The 16421-nt window shown below is 42.7% G+C and overlaps 1 protein-coding gene across 4 annotated transcripts in view; it reads right to left on the bottom strand.

Moving 5' to 3' along the window:
- Positions 1 to 14115, bottom strand: part of LOC135204236 (ADAM 17-like protease) — an 80507-nt gene extending 66392 nt beyond the window's left edge. For all 4 annotated transcript variants that reach the window (XR_010312143.1, XR_010312142.1, XM_064234345.1 and 1 more), the window contains exon 1: positions 13749 to 14115. Coding sequence is in view for 2 of the 4 variants with exons in the window: in XM_064234345.1 (XP_064090415.1) it covers positions 13749 to 13818 (70 nt within the window). In the remaining 2 variants the exon portion in view is untranslated. The remainder of the gene's footprint in view (positions 1 to 13748) is intronic.
- Positions 14116 to 16421: the final 2306 nt, after the last annotated feature.

The following is a 16421-nucleotide window of genomic DNA, read 5'->3' as shown; positions in this document are numbered from 1 at the left end:
GAAAAGACGAAGGCTTCTTCGTCTTAGCACTCAAAAGAGAGAGCGCGGAGAAGGAGGAGCGGCAGGAGTCAACTCGTCTCCATCTCTCCTCAAGAAGCAGGCAGTCAAAACCTTATAGTTCGAAAGTCCTTCTCTTCCCTGATATTCATCATCCGAGTTTTCTTCCAACTCGGGATCTACATGAGTCTCCGCTCCCCTTTCCGTACGTTCCTCTTCTGGAGGAGACAAAACTCCTAATAGGAGAGGGGCTAAGGGAATTATAATCTTTCCTCTTTCCCGCTTTAATAGCCTTGGAAGGCGCCACAAGCTCAGGCTTCTCTTGATAATTAGAAGACGCTTCCCGCTTGAATGACGCTTCCCGTTCGCCAAGCGTCCTGGCTGACGTCTCTCGCTTACTTGGCTGCTGACGTCTTGATGACGCCTCGCGCCTGGAAGACGCTCCGCTCTCCAAAGGCGTCCTACTTGGCGTCACAATATTGGTCGGAGCGTCACGTCTATCAACAGTTTTCAATGACGCTTCATGTCTAAAAGACGTCTTACGTCTCTCTGGCTGTTACGAAACTTTCGTAAGCAACCGTTCTCGCTCTCAAACCCGAAGCTTCTGTAAGATGTTTAGAAGCTTCACGTCTGCATGACGCTTCTTCTCGTTTAGCAGGGGAGAGAGGACGAGACTTCTTGATTGGAAGCGCCACGTCCTTCCTACGAGGCGCTAAAAACTCCCACTAGAGAGGACAGTTGCTCTTGAACTGCCATAATTATTCTCCTTGACGCTTCTCCCACGTCCACTGCATGACGCCTTTCGTCATCACTCGGGGGAGAAGTAGGAAAGGGTACTTCTGCGTACTCGTCAGGTGACGCTGACGCTACCTTCGCCTTCTTAATAGAAGAGGGAGCGTCATCTGAGAAACGCTCTGGGCTCGAATCTATTTCAGGTTCTTTCATATGACGCTTCAGAGGTCTCGACAAGTTCGACTCCTTCCACCCTCGTTTAGGTGAGGGAGAGGGAGAGGACGAGAAACACTCACGAAGGACGCTTTCCTATAGCGCCCTTGAGCAGCCTGCCACGAAGCAGAGCTAGCTGAAGGGACGTCTGACCGTTGGGGATTCCCCACGACCTCCTTAAGGCTTTCGACTTTCCTTCTCCTCTGGGCATGGGAGCTTGGAAGAGGTCTAGGCCTGGGAGCGTCGCAGGGACGATCAAACGCCCCCTCCACAACACTGGGAGAACTCACTTCACTGTAATGCTCACTTTCACTAGCCTTACCTTGCAAGTCCGCCATCTTGGACTTCATGTCTCTAATCGTAGCTTTCAGATTGGCGATTTCCGAGGCCGATTCCGAAAGTACACTTTGAGAATGAGATACATAGGGAGAATCTAAATCAGTAGGATTAGAATTATCCGTAAAAGGCTCAATAGGCCTTGAACTCACACCTTTCAGACGTCTAACCCTATCCCTCTCTAACTTCTTCAAATAAGAAGTCAAAGTCTTCCACTCTTCTGCATTTAATCCCTCGCATTCCTTACAAGTACAGGCAGTCCCCGGGTTACGACGGGGGTTCCGTTCTTGAGACGCGTCGTAAGCCGAAAATCGTCGTAAGCCGGAACGACGCTTGGAAATATGTCTTAAACTAATAAAAAGTTATAAAAACCTTACTTGTAAATCCCTTTGGTTACACTACATGTTGTTTCCTGTAGTTTTATGTACAACCTGGAGTGATTTTTGCAAAATCTTGAGGGCTACAAGAACAGCTGATTACTATTTATGTATCATATAGACTAATTAAAGTAAATGTATCTTTAAATGGCTTATATATTAGTATCAACAAAACATTTCCTGCCATGAGTCAGAGGCCGTTTAATGAAACGAACACTTCTCTGTCCTATCTGTTCAGAAAATAAACGTTACGTCAATCCCCGAGACCATTGTTGCCAAAGCGTCTCTCTCTCTCTCTCTCTCTCTCTCTCTCTCTCTCTCTCTCTCTCTCTCTCTCTCTCTCTCTCTCTCTCTCTCTGATCAAATTACATTGGAAACTTGACATACGATTGCCCTAATATACGAATGTTTTGAGATATAACAGAAAATTTGCGAAAATACAAAGCTTTGGATATTACAACGAAATATTTGAGATCCGATTTTGCGATGAGTTAGTTAGTTTATAGGCGACCGATAAATGGCGTTCAGTCTGTTTGTTTGTTGGTGCTGCATGTTAATACGTCGTTGTTTAGTTCGTTGTATTTGCGCCTATTTTTCGTGTTATTTTGTCTATTCTATTATTAACCATGGTCTCAAAGCTAAAGACAAAGCAGGTGATAAGAAAAAACCCAAGAAAATTATTTCGATGGAAGCAAAACATGAAATTATAGCAAAGCATGAACGTGGCGTTCGTATCGTCGATTTGGCAAACGAGTATGGTCGAAATCCTTCTACAATATCCACGATCATCAAGCAGAAGGACGCTATAAAAACCCCCGAGACCATTGTTGCCAAAGCGTCCCTCTCTCTCTCTCTCTCTCTCTCTCTCTCTTCTCTCTCTCTCTCTCTCTCTCTCTCTCTCTCTCTCTGATCAAATTACGTACTGGATAATGTCTCTCTTTGGATACTTCGATTTTGCCAAATATTGAGGGCTACAAGAACAGTTGATTACTATTTACGTATCATATAAACTAATTCAAAGTAAACGTATCTTTAAATAGGCTTATATTATTAGTATCAACAAAAACATTTACTGGCATGAGTCAGAGGCCGTTTAACGAAATCGAAACACTTCTCTGTCCTTAACTCGGAGCGTCGGAAGACGCCTCTCTCTCTCTCTCTCTCTCTCTCTCTCTCTCTCTCTCTCTCTGATCAAATTACTGGATAATGTCTCTCTTTGGTACTTTTGGAATTTGCGTTGTAATCTAACCAGAAACTTCGTTTTGTTATTATTACTGGAAACAAGCAATGATTTTTTCATTATTTGCGCTTTTGACTGTTATATGTAAACTAGATATGTATTCATGTCGCTTCGGAAACTAGTTCCGCATATGAGGCGTCACTAAAAAACATAGAAAAATACAACATAAAAAGTGTCGAAAATCATCATAATCTCAAAATTTTTGTTGTAATCTAACCAGAAACTTATTTTTATTAATATACTGTGCTAAACTATAAAGGATTTTTATCATAGTAATGCGTTTTTTAAAAGCGTCGTTAACCTCGGAGCGTCGGAAGCGTCAGCGTCGTAACCTCGGAACAAGCGTCGTAACCCAGGACGGATTTTTCCATTGAATATTTAAGAAAAAGCGTCGTAACCTCGGAACGTCGTAAGCCGGAACCGTCGTAACCCGGGACCGCCTGTATTATTAGCAGAACACTGAAACCCCCTACATTTACGGCATACAGTGTGAGGATCAACCGAAGCTTTCGGTATCCTCACCCTGCAGCCTATCATTCACACACATTCTCACACTCACATTTGAATCAGACATACTGAGAAAAATCCAAAAAAGCAATTCCAAAAACAGTCCACAGTAGCGAATGCCAAAACACGATCCAAATACGTCACCAAAAAGCCGAGAAACGATGATCAAAGGATGAAATATGAATCTAAGTCAGGAGGTAATAGCAACAATGTTGATACCACCGGCGACAGAGAAAATATGATAGAAAACGGGGATGGTTCCTAGTCCTGCGCCCAGGGCAGGCCGGTAGATCACCTGACCTACCTGTAGCGAGTGGCGCGAAATTGAATTTTCGTCGGGACGACGGAGTCTTAGTCTGTAGTATATCTGACAGGTAAGTTGATTGTATGAAATTAAAATTTTCTAATCTATCTAATCTAATTAAGATCGGTTTCAGCCCCCTGTCCCAGCACCGAATCCGCAGATACGTAAGGTCCGAGAGAGAAGCACTTTTCATAAATGACACGTACATCTCTCAAATAGTTCGATGCGAATACTGAATTACATCTCCAGTATGTGGATTCGACTAAAGCCTGTAAAGACATATTTTTATGAAAAGCTAAGGAGGTAGCCACAGCTCTGACCTCATGCGGCTTTCACTCTCAGTTGTCTGAAATGTTCCTCTTCACATGATAATGGGACTTCTTTAATAATGTCTCTAATAAAGAAGGCTTGGGCATTCTTTGACATGGTCCTACTCGGATTCCTTACTGAGACCCAAAGGCTCTCCGAGTTTCCTCCCATTCGCTTCTTCCTTTTCTAGATAGAATTTGAGGATCCTAACTGGACATAAAGTTCCTCTCTACCTCTCTCCCCACCAGGGACGACAATCTTTAATTTCAAAAGTCCTTGGCGCCAAGGCCCTTAGAAGGATTCTCATTTTTGGCCTTTTTTTAAAAAATAGGGGATTAAAGGAGCATACTTGGCAGAGTCCTTCTTAAAAAACCCACTCTGCCCTCTAAAGCCTGAATTTCGCTTATTTCTCTTAGCCGAGGCTAATGCAAACAGGAAGAGAGATTTTCTAGTTAGATCTCTAAATGAAGAACTATTAGGAGGTTCAAACTTCTCTGACATAAGGAATTTCAACACCCACATCCAAATTCCAGCTAGGTGGTCTAGATGTTTTGGACTTCGAAGTCTCGAAGGACCTAATTAAATCATGCAGATCTTTATCGTCTGTGATGTTTAGTCCTGTATGTCTAAAAACTAATGAAAGCATCCTCTTATAACCTTTTATGGTAGAAACTGCTAGTTTACATTTCTGCCTCAAATACAGCAGAAAATCCGCTATCTCCGTCACAGAGGTACTGGAAGAGGATACATTCTGATTCCTGGCCCACCTTCGGAAGACCTCCCACTTCGACTGGTACACGCGTATAGTTGAGGGTCTTCTGGCTCTTGCAATTGCCTTTGCAGCTGCGCGTGAAAACCCCCTCGCTCTGACGAGTCCTTCGACAGTCTGAAGGCAGTCAGACTGAGAGCGGGGAGGTTTTTGTGGTATCTGTCGAAGTGGGGCTGTCTGAGAAGATCGTTCCGTAAGGGAAGGGACCTTGGAAAATCTATCATCCATTCCAGTACCTCTGTGAACCAATCTTGGGCTGGCCAGAATGGGGCGATGAGGGTCAGCTTTGCTCCCTCCGCTGAGACAAACTTTCTTATGACCTCTCCTATGATCTTGAAAGGAGGAAAGGCGTAACCGTCTATTCCCTTCCAATCTAGAAGGAGACCATCTATTGCTACTGCTCTCGGATCCGAAATCGGAGAGCAGTAGTTCTCCAGCCTCGCATTCCAATACGTTGCAAAGAGGTCTATGTTGGATCTCCCCCAGAGGTTCCAAAGTTGGTTGCAGACCTCCGAGTGCAGAGTCCACTCTGTGGGAATGACTTGATCCCTCCTGCTTAACAAGTCTGCTCTCACATTCTTTTCGCCTTGTAAAAATCTCGTTAATAGCGAGATGTTCCATTCCTTCGCCCACAGGAGAAGCTCCTTTGCCTTCTCGTAAAGGGAGAGAGAGTGAGTCCCCCCCTGCTTCCTTATGTAGGCTAGAGCTGTCATGTTGTCCGAGTTCACTTGCAACACTGAATTTGAGACTTGGGATTCTAACTGCATGAGAGCTAGATGCACTGCCACTAGCTCTTTCTCGTTGATGTGCCAGGACACCTGTTCCCCACTCCAGGTGCCTGACACTTCTCTTGAGCCCAGAGTCGGCCCTCATCCCACTTCCGAAGCGTCTGTAAACAACACTAGGGAGGGGTTCGGTAACTGCAGTGATAGTCCCTCGTTGAGTCTTCCTGGTTCTAACCACCAGTTGAGCTCTTTCTTTATTGCTCTGGAGAGAGGAAAGGAGTCCAAAAGATCCTGATTCCTCTGATTCCAATTCTCCTTCAAGAAGAATTGAAGGGGTCTTATGTGAAGCCTCCCTAGAGAAACGAACTGTTCCAGCGAGGAAAGGGTCCCCAGAAGACTCATCCATTCCCTCGCGGAACATCGTTCTTTCTCTAGGAAGGTCTTCACTTTCTGTATACCTCGCTCCTGTCTTTCCATGGATGGATATACTTGAAAACCCCAAGAATCCATCAGAATCCCCAGATAGACAATGCTTTGCTGGGGATCTATCTGGGACTTCCCGGGGTTTATTAACAGTCCCAAGGACTGAGCTAGATCCAAAGTCGACTTTAGGTCCTCCAGACATCGATTCCTGGATTGAGAACGAATCAGCCAATCGTCGAGATACAGAGATATTCTTATTCCTTTCAAATGTAGCCAACTGAGCTACATTTCTCATCAGCCCCCGTGAAAAGGTTGGGGAGCTGTGGCAAGACCGAAACACAAGGCGCGAAACTGATACACTTGGCCCTGTACCATAAACCTTAGGTACTTTCTGGACGAGAGATGAATGGGTACATGAAAGTAGGCATCTTGAAGGTCCAGGGACACCATCCAATCCCCCTGCCTTAGCGCTGCGAGAACAGATGAAGTCGTCTCCATTGTAAACTTTGTTTTGATCACAAAGTGATTTAGGGTGCTTACGTCCAGCACTGGTCACCACTCCCCTGAGGCTTTCGGTACCAGGAAGAGGCGATTGTAAAAGCCTGGGGACTGAAGGTCTTGAACCTTTTCTATCGCCTCCTTTTCGAACATTTGTTGCACCAAATGCAGAAGGGCTTGGTTTTTTAAAGGATCCCTGTATCTCGCCGCCAGCTCCCTTGGCGTCGTGGTTAAGGGAGGTTTTTCCCTGAAGGGGATAAGATATCCTCTCTCGAGGATCGAGAGGGACCAGTGTCCCGTCCCCGCCCCTCTGAGCCCAGACTCTTGCAAACTTCAAGAGTCTGGAGGACTCCTGTCTCACTGCGGTTTCGTAAATGGTCTTCGAGAAGATCATCCTCTCTTGAACGATCTCCTACTCTTAAGAATGGGTCTAGAGGTTGCTCGTCCTCAAAAGGGCTGTTGGAATGACGCCTTATGCGTCCCCACCTCTCTTCTAGCCAAAGGCACCGCTGGTTTCAGCCTCTTGGCGGACTGAGCAAGAAGATCTTGCGTCGCCTTCTCCGAAAGGGATCTTGAAATATCCCTAACTGTTTCCTGTGGAAACAGGTATCCTGAGAGAGGGGAAAATAGAAACGAGGATCTCTGCAAAGGAGAAACTGACTTGGCTAGAAAAGAGCTGTAGACGGACCTTTTCTTGAGTACTCCTGACCCAAAAAGAGAGGCTACTTCCGTGGATCCATCCATAACCGCCTTGTCTAGGCACGAAAGGACACTGGTCAATACCTCCATGGTTACGAACTCCGGATCCTGTGCTCTTTTTGCTAGGGCTCCTAAGGCCCAGTCCATAAAGTTGAAGACTTCTAATGTGCAAAACAGACCCTTGAGCAAATGATCCATCTCGCACTTTCCCCACGACGCTTTAGCCGAAAGTAAAGAGCGAGCGCCTCCTCGAGGAGTCCACTAAAGCCAAGAAATCCGTGTCTACCGACGAAGGAAGGCCTAACCCCATCGGCTCTTTAGTGTCATACCAGACACCCAGCTTCCCTGCCAGTCTAGACGGAAGGCACATAAAGACCGTCTTACCTGCCTCCTTCTTAACCAGGAGCCAGTTCTCAACTCTTAATCGCCTTTTTCATTGAGAGAGTAGGTCTCATCTTGACAAAAGAGGGGGACTTCACCAGTCTCGTGCTCGAAAGAAGAGAGCCTGGAGAAGGAGGATCAGCCGAACTAAGCAAGTCCCCGAACTCCTGAAGCAGAAGAGAAGAAAGTCTCTTATAATCTGAGACTCCCACCTCTTTAGGTTCCTCCTCTTCCGAGACTTCCTCCAAGGTTACATTCGGAGAGGGAGACTTCTTAGGAGAAGAACTCCTAGAGGGTACGATACTCTTTTCCTTCAAGCGTACGCCAGAGGAAGAAGCAGGTTCATCCGGGATATGCTTATTCCCTGTCCTCGGGATATAAGAACCCTTCGCTTCCTGCCGCTCTACCGGTTCTTGATACCTGAGCGGAGAGGCTCTAGAGCCTACCTTATCAGGCCCTTGGCGCCTGTTCGGCGAGGAGTATGCACCTACTCTCGAGCATCTACCAGGAGTAGGGCGCGATTCAAGGTTTAGGCTCCTTCCAGGATCTTGGCTCCTATAAGGAAAGGCGCTTGCGCCTACTCTTGAGCTTCTCTCAGGAGTGGGGCGAGAATCTAAAATTAGGCTCCTTTCAGGCTCTTGTCGCCTGCGAGGAGAGGCGTTCGCGCCTACTCTTGAGCCTCCTCCAGGAGAAGGGCGTGAATCCATGTTCAGGCTCTTGTTGCCTGTAAGGAGAGGCGCTTGCGCCTACTCTTGCTCGACTTCCAGTAGCAGGGCGCGAATCCAAGATTAGGCTCCTTTCAGGCTCTTGGCGCCTGGAAGGAGAGGAGTATGCGCCTACTCTTGAGCCTCTTCCAGGCTTAGGGCGCGAATCCCTAGACACACTCTTTCTAAGTTCTTGGCACCTGTAAGGAGAGGCGCTTGACTCCCTTGCGGAGAGCCTATCCCGAGCCCCAGGTCTTGAAGAAGGTAAGGGACTTCCATCATCCTGGCGTCTTACCGTAAGTTGGCGCTTTTTAGGAGAGCCATCATAACTCCTGGAGGGAAAGGACTTCTCACCTCTCTCTCTATGAGAAGAGCGTTCTCGCTCCTTTCTCCTGCTTGGCGAGGTGATTCTACTCCTAGGAGAGCGTTCGTCTCTAAATGGAGAGGATCTAGAGCCTATCTTTAGGCGTCTAGAAACGTCGAGACTCTTCCTCGAATCATAGGTTCTGGGAGGTGAAGATAATCTTCCATATTGCGAAGAAGCAAAACATGAATCGCCTTTGTAAACTCTGGGAGGAGAAGGGGGTCTTCTCAACGAAAGTCGCCTACTAAACTCCGACCTCCTACTAGGAGATGGCCTCCTAAAAGAGCTTTTTACTGGAAGGGAGGTGTCCTTCCTGCGAGAAGGCTCCTTGCGCCTGCTTGTCGAAAGATAGCCAACCAAGGATGAAAGATTCGCTTGAAGGCCCAACAAGAACTTCTTGGTAGAAGAGCGAATCCCTTCTGGTGAAGACTCCGGCGACCTCATCGCTCTCTTAGGTGCGGGAGAATACTCCGGAAAAGGCTCCGGGCTGGAGTCTAGAGCGCCTCCTTCCGAGGGCTTCCAGGCTCTCTTGAGAGGGCGCAACCTGGAAGTGGAGCTCCATCCACGCTTAGGTGAAGAAGAGTCCGAATCGGAAAAGCACTTCCTAAGGATGCTTTTCCTATAGCTATCCAAAGCAGCCTGGGACGGGTCTACAGGATCTGCTGAAGGGACGCCTGACCGTTGGGGATACTCTACATCCCCCTTGCGGCTTTCGACATTCCTTCTCCCTTGGGCATGGGAGTCTGAAAGAGGTCTAGGCCTAGGAGCGATGCACACTTCACTCTTACCTTTATCCATTTCACGCAAATGCTGTTGCAAATTGCGTATTGACGCTTCCACAGCGGCTCTCTCGGAAGACACATCTACGAGTTCGCTGCAGGGGGAAGGAGCTGAATCCACATAAGAAGATGGCGAAGGTACAGGGTTAGAGATACTATCCTGTTCCGCAGAGCAGGATCTACTAGAACTTCTAGCCGAGGCTTTCCTTATTCTATCTCTCTCTAACTTTCTAACATATGCAGATAAATCCTTCCATTGAATTTCAGTTAGATTCTCACATACATCACACGTATTCTCAACTGAACATTCCCTTCCCCTACATTTTATACAAATAGTGTGGGGGTCCAAAGTAGCCTTCGCCAACCTCACCTTACATCCTTCATTTATACACACTCTAAACAGAGTTCCAGGTGTTACATCAGACATTCTAAACAAGTTACAATCACTTCCAAATCAAACCAAAAACAGCGTATGCCAATAGCCAAAGATCAAATACTTCCCAAATATCTTCAGCGAAGCAAGCAAGAAATTCCATGCAGGAGCTACCAACAAAGTTGCTACTAGCACCGGCGACAGAGAAAATCTGTCGGAAAACGGGAATGGTTCCTATTACCGCCACCCAGCGGCGGTAGGGGGTCGATCACCTGACCTACCTGTAGCGTGTGCCGCGAGTTTTGAATTCTGTCGGACGTCGGAGACATTAGCTAAGTATATATATCTGCCGGGTAAGTTGCATGTATAAAAATATAAACTGTTGCAGTTTCAAATCGATACATTTATAACTGCTTATTATCATTAATAATGATGAGCAGCAATTAAAGTAGCAGTACTAGTATTAACAGCAGATACTGATCTATTACCCAACTACCTTTATCAACCTATGTATTGTAATCAACACTTTAGGATTAAACATTTTTGTAGTTCACCCAGATGGGAAACTATAAATTCTCATTTCAAATAGTCTTTGATTACTGTTCATTACTGACAGATAATAATAACGTAACGTACTATTTATTGTGCTATTCAAATTACTACTGTATGTAGTTAGTTTATTCTAAAGTACAGTTCTGCTGTTAAGATATATACTACCTACCGCATGTACATTGTAACACTCACAAGCAGCTTAAGGGGCATACGTATGCATAGGGCGAACAACCGACTGGACTAGCAGATCCAGTTTCCACTGTGCGTGGATCCACCCTCCAAAAAAGTACTTTAACACGTCCTGACACCGGAGATGGGGACCAGTCATGAGTTGTTGGTGGTGAGAGCAAGAGCTCGAGACCTCTACTCTCCTTTCGAAGTCAGTATTTTCTCCAAAGTTAGAAATTAAGGTCATATTTTAAGATTAAACAGAGGTTAATGAAAGTCTGGCCCTATGCAGTGCACACATACCTCCATGACGCTTTTGAAATTTTTACTTACAACTCCGAATATTTTGAAGATTGACGCCATCTCATTGTTTGCGGAGTCGCTTGTGTCAACAAACTTTCCATTTCCTGTGCTAAATCCACACACCACTTGTACCCATAGACGCTGGGGCACTTTCTTCACAACAGTCGTAAACAATGACACCAACCACAGCTTATCCAAGGAAACTACGATTTTTTGGAAGAAGAAGAAGCGTGCACTAGATAATTATTTAAATAAATAGTTAAAACATCAATATTTTACATATTCATGATTATTAATTTGAAAATGTTCGTTGTTGAAAAAGTAACTAGATTCCTGACTCAAATATCAACAGTTTTGCTGTGAACAGTAGCTACGGTGTTGTTCGCGCTCTTCTATTGTTTATCAGTGTTGCCAATTGGTATGCATTTACCCTCCAAACTGGGTATAAGACTTACACAAAACCGGGGAAATAAGTGAAATTAGCATATCTTTTTGTAGTATATACTATACATATTAGAGCAATTTTATCATTATTGTATTACTATGACAACTAGAATTCATGGAAACATTTAGTAGTAAATGCATCAGCGTATGTGTGAAGCTCCACTAATTTGGCAATGATGACATTTTGCCATTCCTAGCATGCAAACATTAAAGGTTACATTTATTTCTGGCATACAGTTTATTAAAAAAAATAAAAGTCAAAATACTAATATAGACTTAAATCAATGAAAAGCGCTAGAAAAAAAACGAACAAACAAACAAAATTTTTTTTATAAACCACTAATCCGTCGTCTGCTTCGCGATGGTTTTTGGCTGCCAGATGTACGACAAGGTTAGAAACATTGGATTGTATCTAATTTAGAAATATCTGTAATTTGTCGGGGTTAATTTGGTTGCGAAAAAGGGATAATAGACATGAATTAAAATAAACATTTTGAAGCAAGATAAAGCGATGACGGAACACGTTCCTTTCACACCCGCGGCCGGAAAGCAAAAAGTGAATTTTTTTACCTCCCAGTCGCGCGGCGCGCGACTGTCGGACAAGCAGTTTAACTACCGTTCTCCCCTTGTTCGAAGCTTACGACCTGTTCCAGCTGCCGCTAGCTACTTCCTATTGTTAAAGGACCGATGGTTTGTATTACGTATCGGAACAAATTCATTTTTACCTTGTAATCGGTGGTTTTATCCTTACTACCATCACAACTGAAACTCCACAGTGCTTATTTGATTGTAATTATAAATGTTTTGGTCTTAATTCACTCCAAATTGCACTTTAACTACGTTGCGGTTCCTGGTTCCTAAGCGCTCACTCCACAAGCACAGTTACAGGCAGCACACGAGTATATGGTTTATGAGGTGCAAAGCTTTATTCCCTTAATTGTTTACTTTACTCACTATTTAGTTTAACTTTACTTTGCTACTTCAAAATGTTTATTTAATTCATGTCGATGATCCCTTTTTTGCAACCAAATTAACCCCTAAAACTACAGATATTTCTGAAGTACATACGAGCAGACAATGGCAAAATGACTCTTCGTTGCCAATCAAGTGAAGCTTCACACATACGCCGATGCATTTACAAACTGTTTCCATGAATTCTAGTTGTCATAGTAATGCAATAATGATAAAATTGCTCTAATATGTACTATACTACAAAAAGATACGCTAATTTCACTTATTTCCCCGGTTTTGTGTAAGTCTTATACCCAGTCTGGAGGGTAAACACATACCAATTGGCAACACTGATAAACAATTGAAGAGCGCAAACAACGCCGTAGGTACCATTCACAAGCAAAACTATTAATATTTGAGTCAGGAATCTAGTTACTTTTTCAACAACGAATATTTTCGAATTAATAATCATGAATATGTAAAAAAATTTATGCAATTCATGACCTTATACTGCCGTTTAACTATTTATTTAAATAATTATCTAGTGCACGCTTCTTCTTCTTCTTCTTCTTCTACCAAAAATTGTAGTTCCCTTGGAAAAGTAGTGGTTGGAAGTCAATTGTTTACGATTTTTGTGAAGAAAGTGCCCCAGCATCTATGGGTACAAGTGGTGTGCGGATTTAGCACAGGAAATGGGAAGTTTATTGACACAAGCGACTCCGCAAACATCTTCTAAATATTCCGAGTTGTAAGTAAAAATTTCGAAAGCGTCATGGAGGTAATGTGCACTGTGTAGAGCCACTTTTCATTACCCTCTGTTTAATTTTAAAATATGACCTTAATTTCCAACTTTGGAGAAAATACTTCGAAAGGAGAGTAGAGGTCTCGAGCCCCTTCTCTCACCTCTCACCACCAACAACTCATGACTGTTGACCATCTCCGGTGTCAGACGTGGTAAAGTACTTTTTCGGAAGGTGGCTTCAAACGCAGTGGAAACTGGATCAGCTAGTCCAATCGGTTGTTTCCCCTATACCTAGGCCATCCTACTAGTAGTATTGGCCTATTGTTGTGTTAAGTTAAGGGGAAGTCTGATGCCCCAGGCCAGGAAAGATGCAGCACCCTACGTTTGGGAAGGTAGCTAGTTGTTTTTGACTGGGCTGGTCTTTTGCCAGCACGGGCTCTTGCTCATAGAGCAGCCCATAATTTGGGAAGGCTAAGTTGGATTAGAGCTAGGTAGCCTAAGCCATCATAATGGTCTAATGACCTTTGGCAAACTGGCTATAGGTAATTTTTCCTAGACTCCACAATGCACGCATGAACAATAAAATTTTTAGATACTTCCTTTTACAAACACAATCTTTTCACTATGCTGTACCTACAGACTACCACCGGGTAGAGTAACACACACGATTGGCTGTTAGTAGCTACCTAGCCTAGGTACTAGCTAGTACCTAGGTAGCTAGTAGGTATACCTATTAGCTAGTGAATAAAAATTGCAGCAAACAAAATATTCCGTTGTTCTACTATTATACTTATTGGTACAGGAAGGACCATGTCAACGTTTATGGCTACCTACGCTCCATACAAAACCACTCCTTACCTCCTGTCAAATCCAGCGTTAGGACAACGGTTGGTACCAACGACAATAAAACGGTAGGTAAACCCATCATTATTTCAGGAGCAAGGTTTCTTGTTTGTCTTGATGGATTTGCGATTAAGCCTACAACTTCTCGACAGGTGACAGAAGTAATGTCAGAGGAACGGGGGTAGACAGGCTTCCCAAGTGGCAATGTCGTCGTCCGCTTTGTTTACATTGATCAACTTTGGCTGCCTGAGTTACGACAAGTTAAAATGGGTACACAAACAACAACAACTAAAAATACAGTATTACTGTGCAAATATATCACAAACACCAATAAAACCGGTTGAAAAGTGAAAATAAAGTATATTTAGCAACCAGCGTTTCGACCTCCAACTTTCCTTTATTAAACAAAAGATGCACAATTTTTATCTGTCAATGCGTGCGATGCAGGCTTATGGGAAAACCAAAAGTGGATTAAAAGTTAATAAAAAGGATAAATTGAGCACTGCTCTGACTTTACAGATTTTAGTATACAATCTGTCCAAACATCAGGGATTATACAATTCTAAAATATAATTTCTTTGCGGGTGAAGCTCATTTTTCTTCGGAATATAGGGAATGATGAAGGAATGATTGCGAAAACAGACCGCAATGAAAACTGAAACTAAATTAAGGAACAATAGGATGAATATTGAAGGGGCCACCAAGCAACTTTGAAAAGCTTGATATCAAATTAACGAAATGAAAATAAAAACACAATAAAAAAAAAAAGATAGCTGAGACAATAATAATAAACGTAGGAGTATTCATTTTGAACACTTCAATCTTAATTATTAAATAATAAATGAAATAAGAATATGGTCAAATGACCAAAAATGCCTGTACAAGTATGTAGCCTATTTGTTTCTTTATAGGTCTTACATTTTATATGGTGCATCACTCATTCCTTCTTCTCTATTATAATCTTTCTTTTTTCGACATACAAGTGTTTTTATTTAGTTAAAGGTTACTACTAATTAAAGTTCAGTTGGAAATAATTTCTTAAATATTTCGAATCTTGTTTTAAAAATACACATTCCTATCCGTACCAAAATGTTGTACGGCCCTGTATACTAATTTAAGTTTTACTCCTACCACTACCAGAAAAAAAACATACCTCTCTCCAACTTTTTATTGAGACTAGGGTCAATTTAGCTGTAACTCCAGGGTGCCAGCGGCAGAAAGGAGAGAGAGAGAGAGAGAGAGAGAGAGAGAGAGAGAGAGAGAGAGAGAGAGAGAGAGATTGATAATACTATAAATAGCAGGGTAGCATAAGGCAATTATTTATAAAGTAATCTTGCTCCTTAATCATGGGCCACTAATTGGATAATCATGCAACGGTAAAGAGTATAGACTTCGAAAAAATCCTCCAATTGTATATTATTCTTTGGTTCTGTTTATCGCTTTATGGTCCAACGCAAAATCTTACGTAGTACTACATTTGGTTTTTACTGTACCTTTCCATCAAATATGTGCATCGTTGGACTTGCAAATTCCTATTACAAGAATCATTCGACAACCCCCATAGTCAGTCCACATTATTACCATACTAAAAGAATATGAAACTGTTTTATTTTTCAAATTTGCATTTTCATTTCTCCTGATATCAAATGGGCACTTGTCTTGCAATCTTGGGGCTGCATAACTGAAGTTGTTCAACCAACAGTCGCAGTATTACATCTTGACTCAGATAACTTGAAACTATCTGTAGCGAGTCTTGTGTTCACTCGAATCATTGGATGTAGCTACTATTCACACTAAAACATTGCTACTCTGAACACAGATTTGATATATAGAAATAATAGCCAATGCAACTCAAACAAAGGTGAAACACCCTTTATTATGCTGCCCGAATTAGTTTATTTTCAGTCTCGTATTTTGGGGAGATTATGTCAGTTAGAGCCACAGTATTCTATAATCTATTAATGTCGTAACTAATAGAATGCTTTTAATTGACACTAAATCATGATATTTTCCCTAACAGTTTCGTAATGCTCAAAGGATGAATACGACTCTACAGTCTGTACACAATACTTTCTGTCTGACATATAAAATTTCAGGTGCAACTTTCTTGAGGTAATTGCTTTAACATTACACTAAAACAAAAGTCTATGTGTTATCTTACACTTGTAGGTACAGTTGTAGTGAAGTTTATTCTAGGTATTTGTAATATTACAGAAGCACTCGTGTTTCGAATATTAGGGCAATTGTTCATATAGTCCTCTATGAAAGTCCACAGATCGAGCTTTTTTATGATACTACAGATTTATTAAAACAGGAATGAATTAATTTAATAGATTGTTACAAGATCAGAACTGAATGAAAGAATGGTTGAAAATGTCTTGGTTATCAACGGGCCTGTCCCTGTTGCTCCCTGAGTTCTCCCAGAGAGAATGTTTATGTTGTATTGCTTTCGAATAAAACAGAATGTAAACAAACCGGTAAAGAATTATGTTTTGGTTGTTCAAGTATAGCAGGCATTTACAACGCAGTTATTAAAACCATTGTTCAGAATAAAAGTATTGCTTCGTCACGTTGGTCGTATTCAATTCCCATAGAAAATTAGAAGAGAAGTGAGAATAATCTGAAATAAATTTGTGTTTTAGGATGTCTCTAAAATAAGCTAAAATTTAACATTTTTCTAATTTATGG

This window comes from Macrobrachium nipponense, chromosome 44 (assembly GCF_015104395.2).
Source record: "Macrobrachium nipponense isolate FS-2020 chromosome 44, ASM1510439v2, whole genome shotgun sequence".
NCBI classification, from domain to species: Eukaryota; Metazoa; Arthropoda; class Malacostraca; order Decapoda; family Palaemonidae; genus Macrobrachium; species Macrobrachium nipponense.
This window is presented reverse-complemented; position numbering and strand designations above follow the sequence as displayed.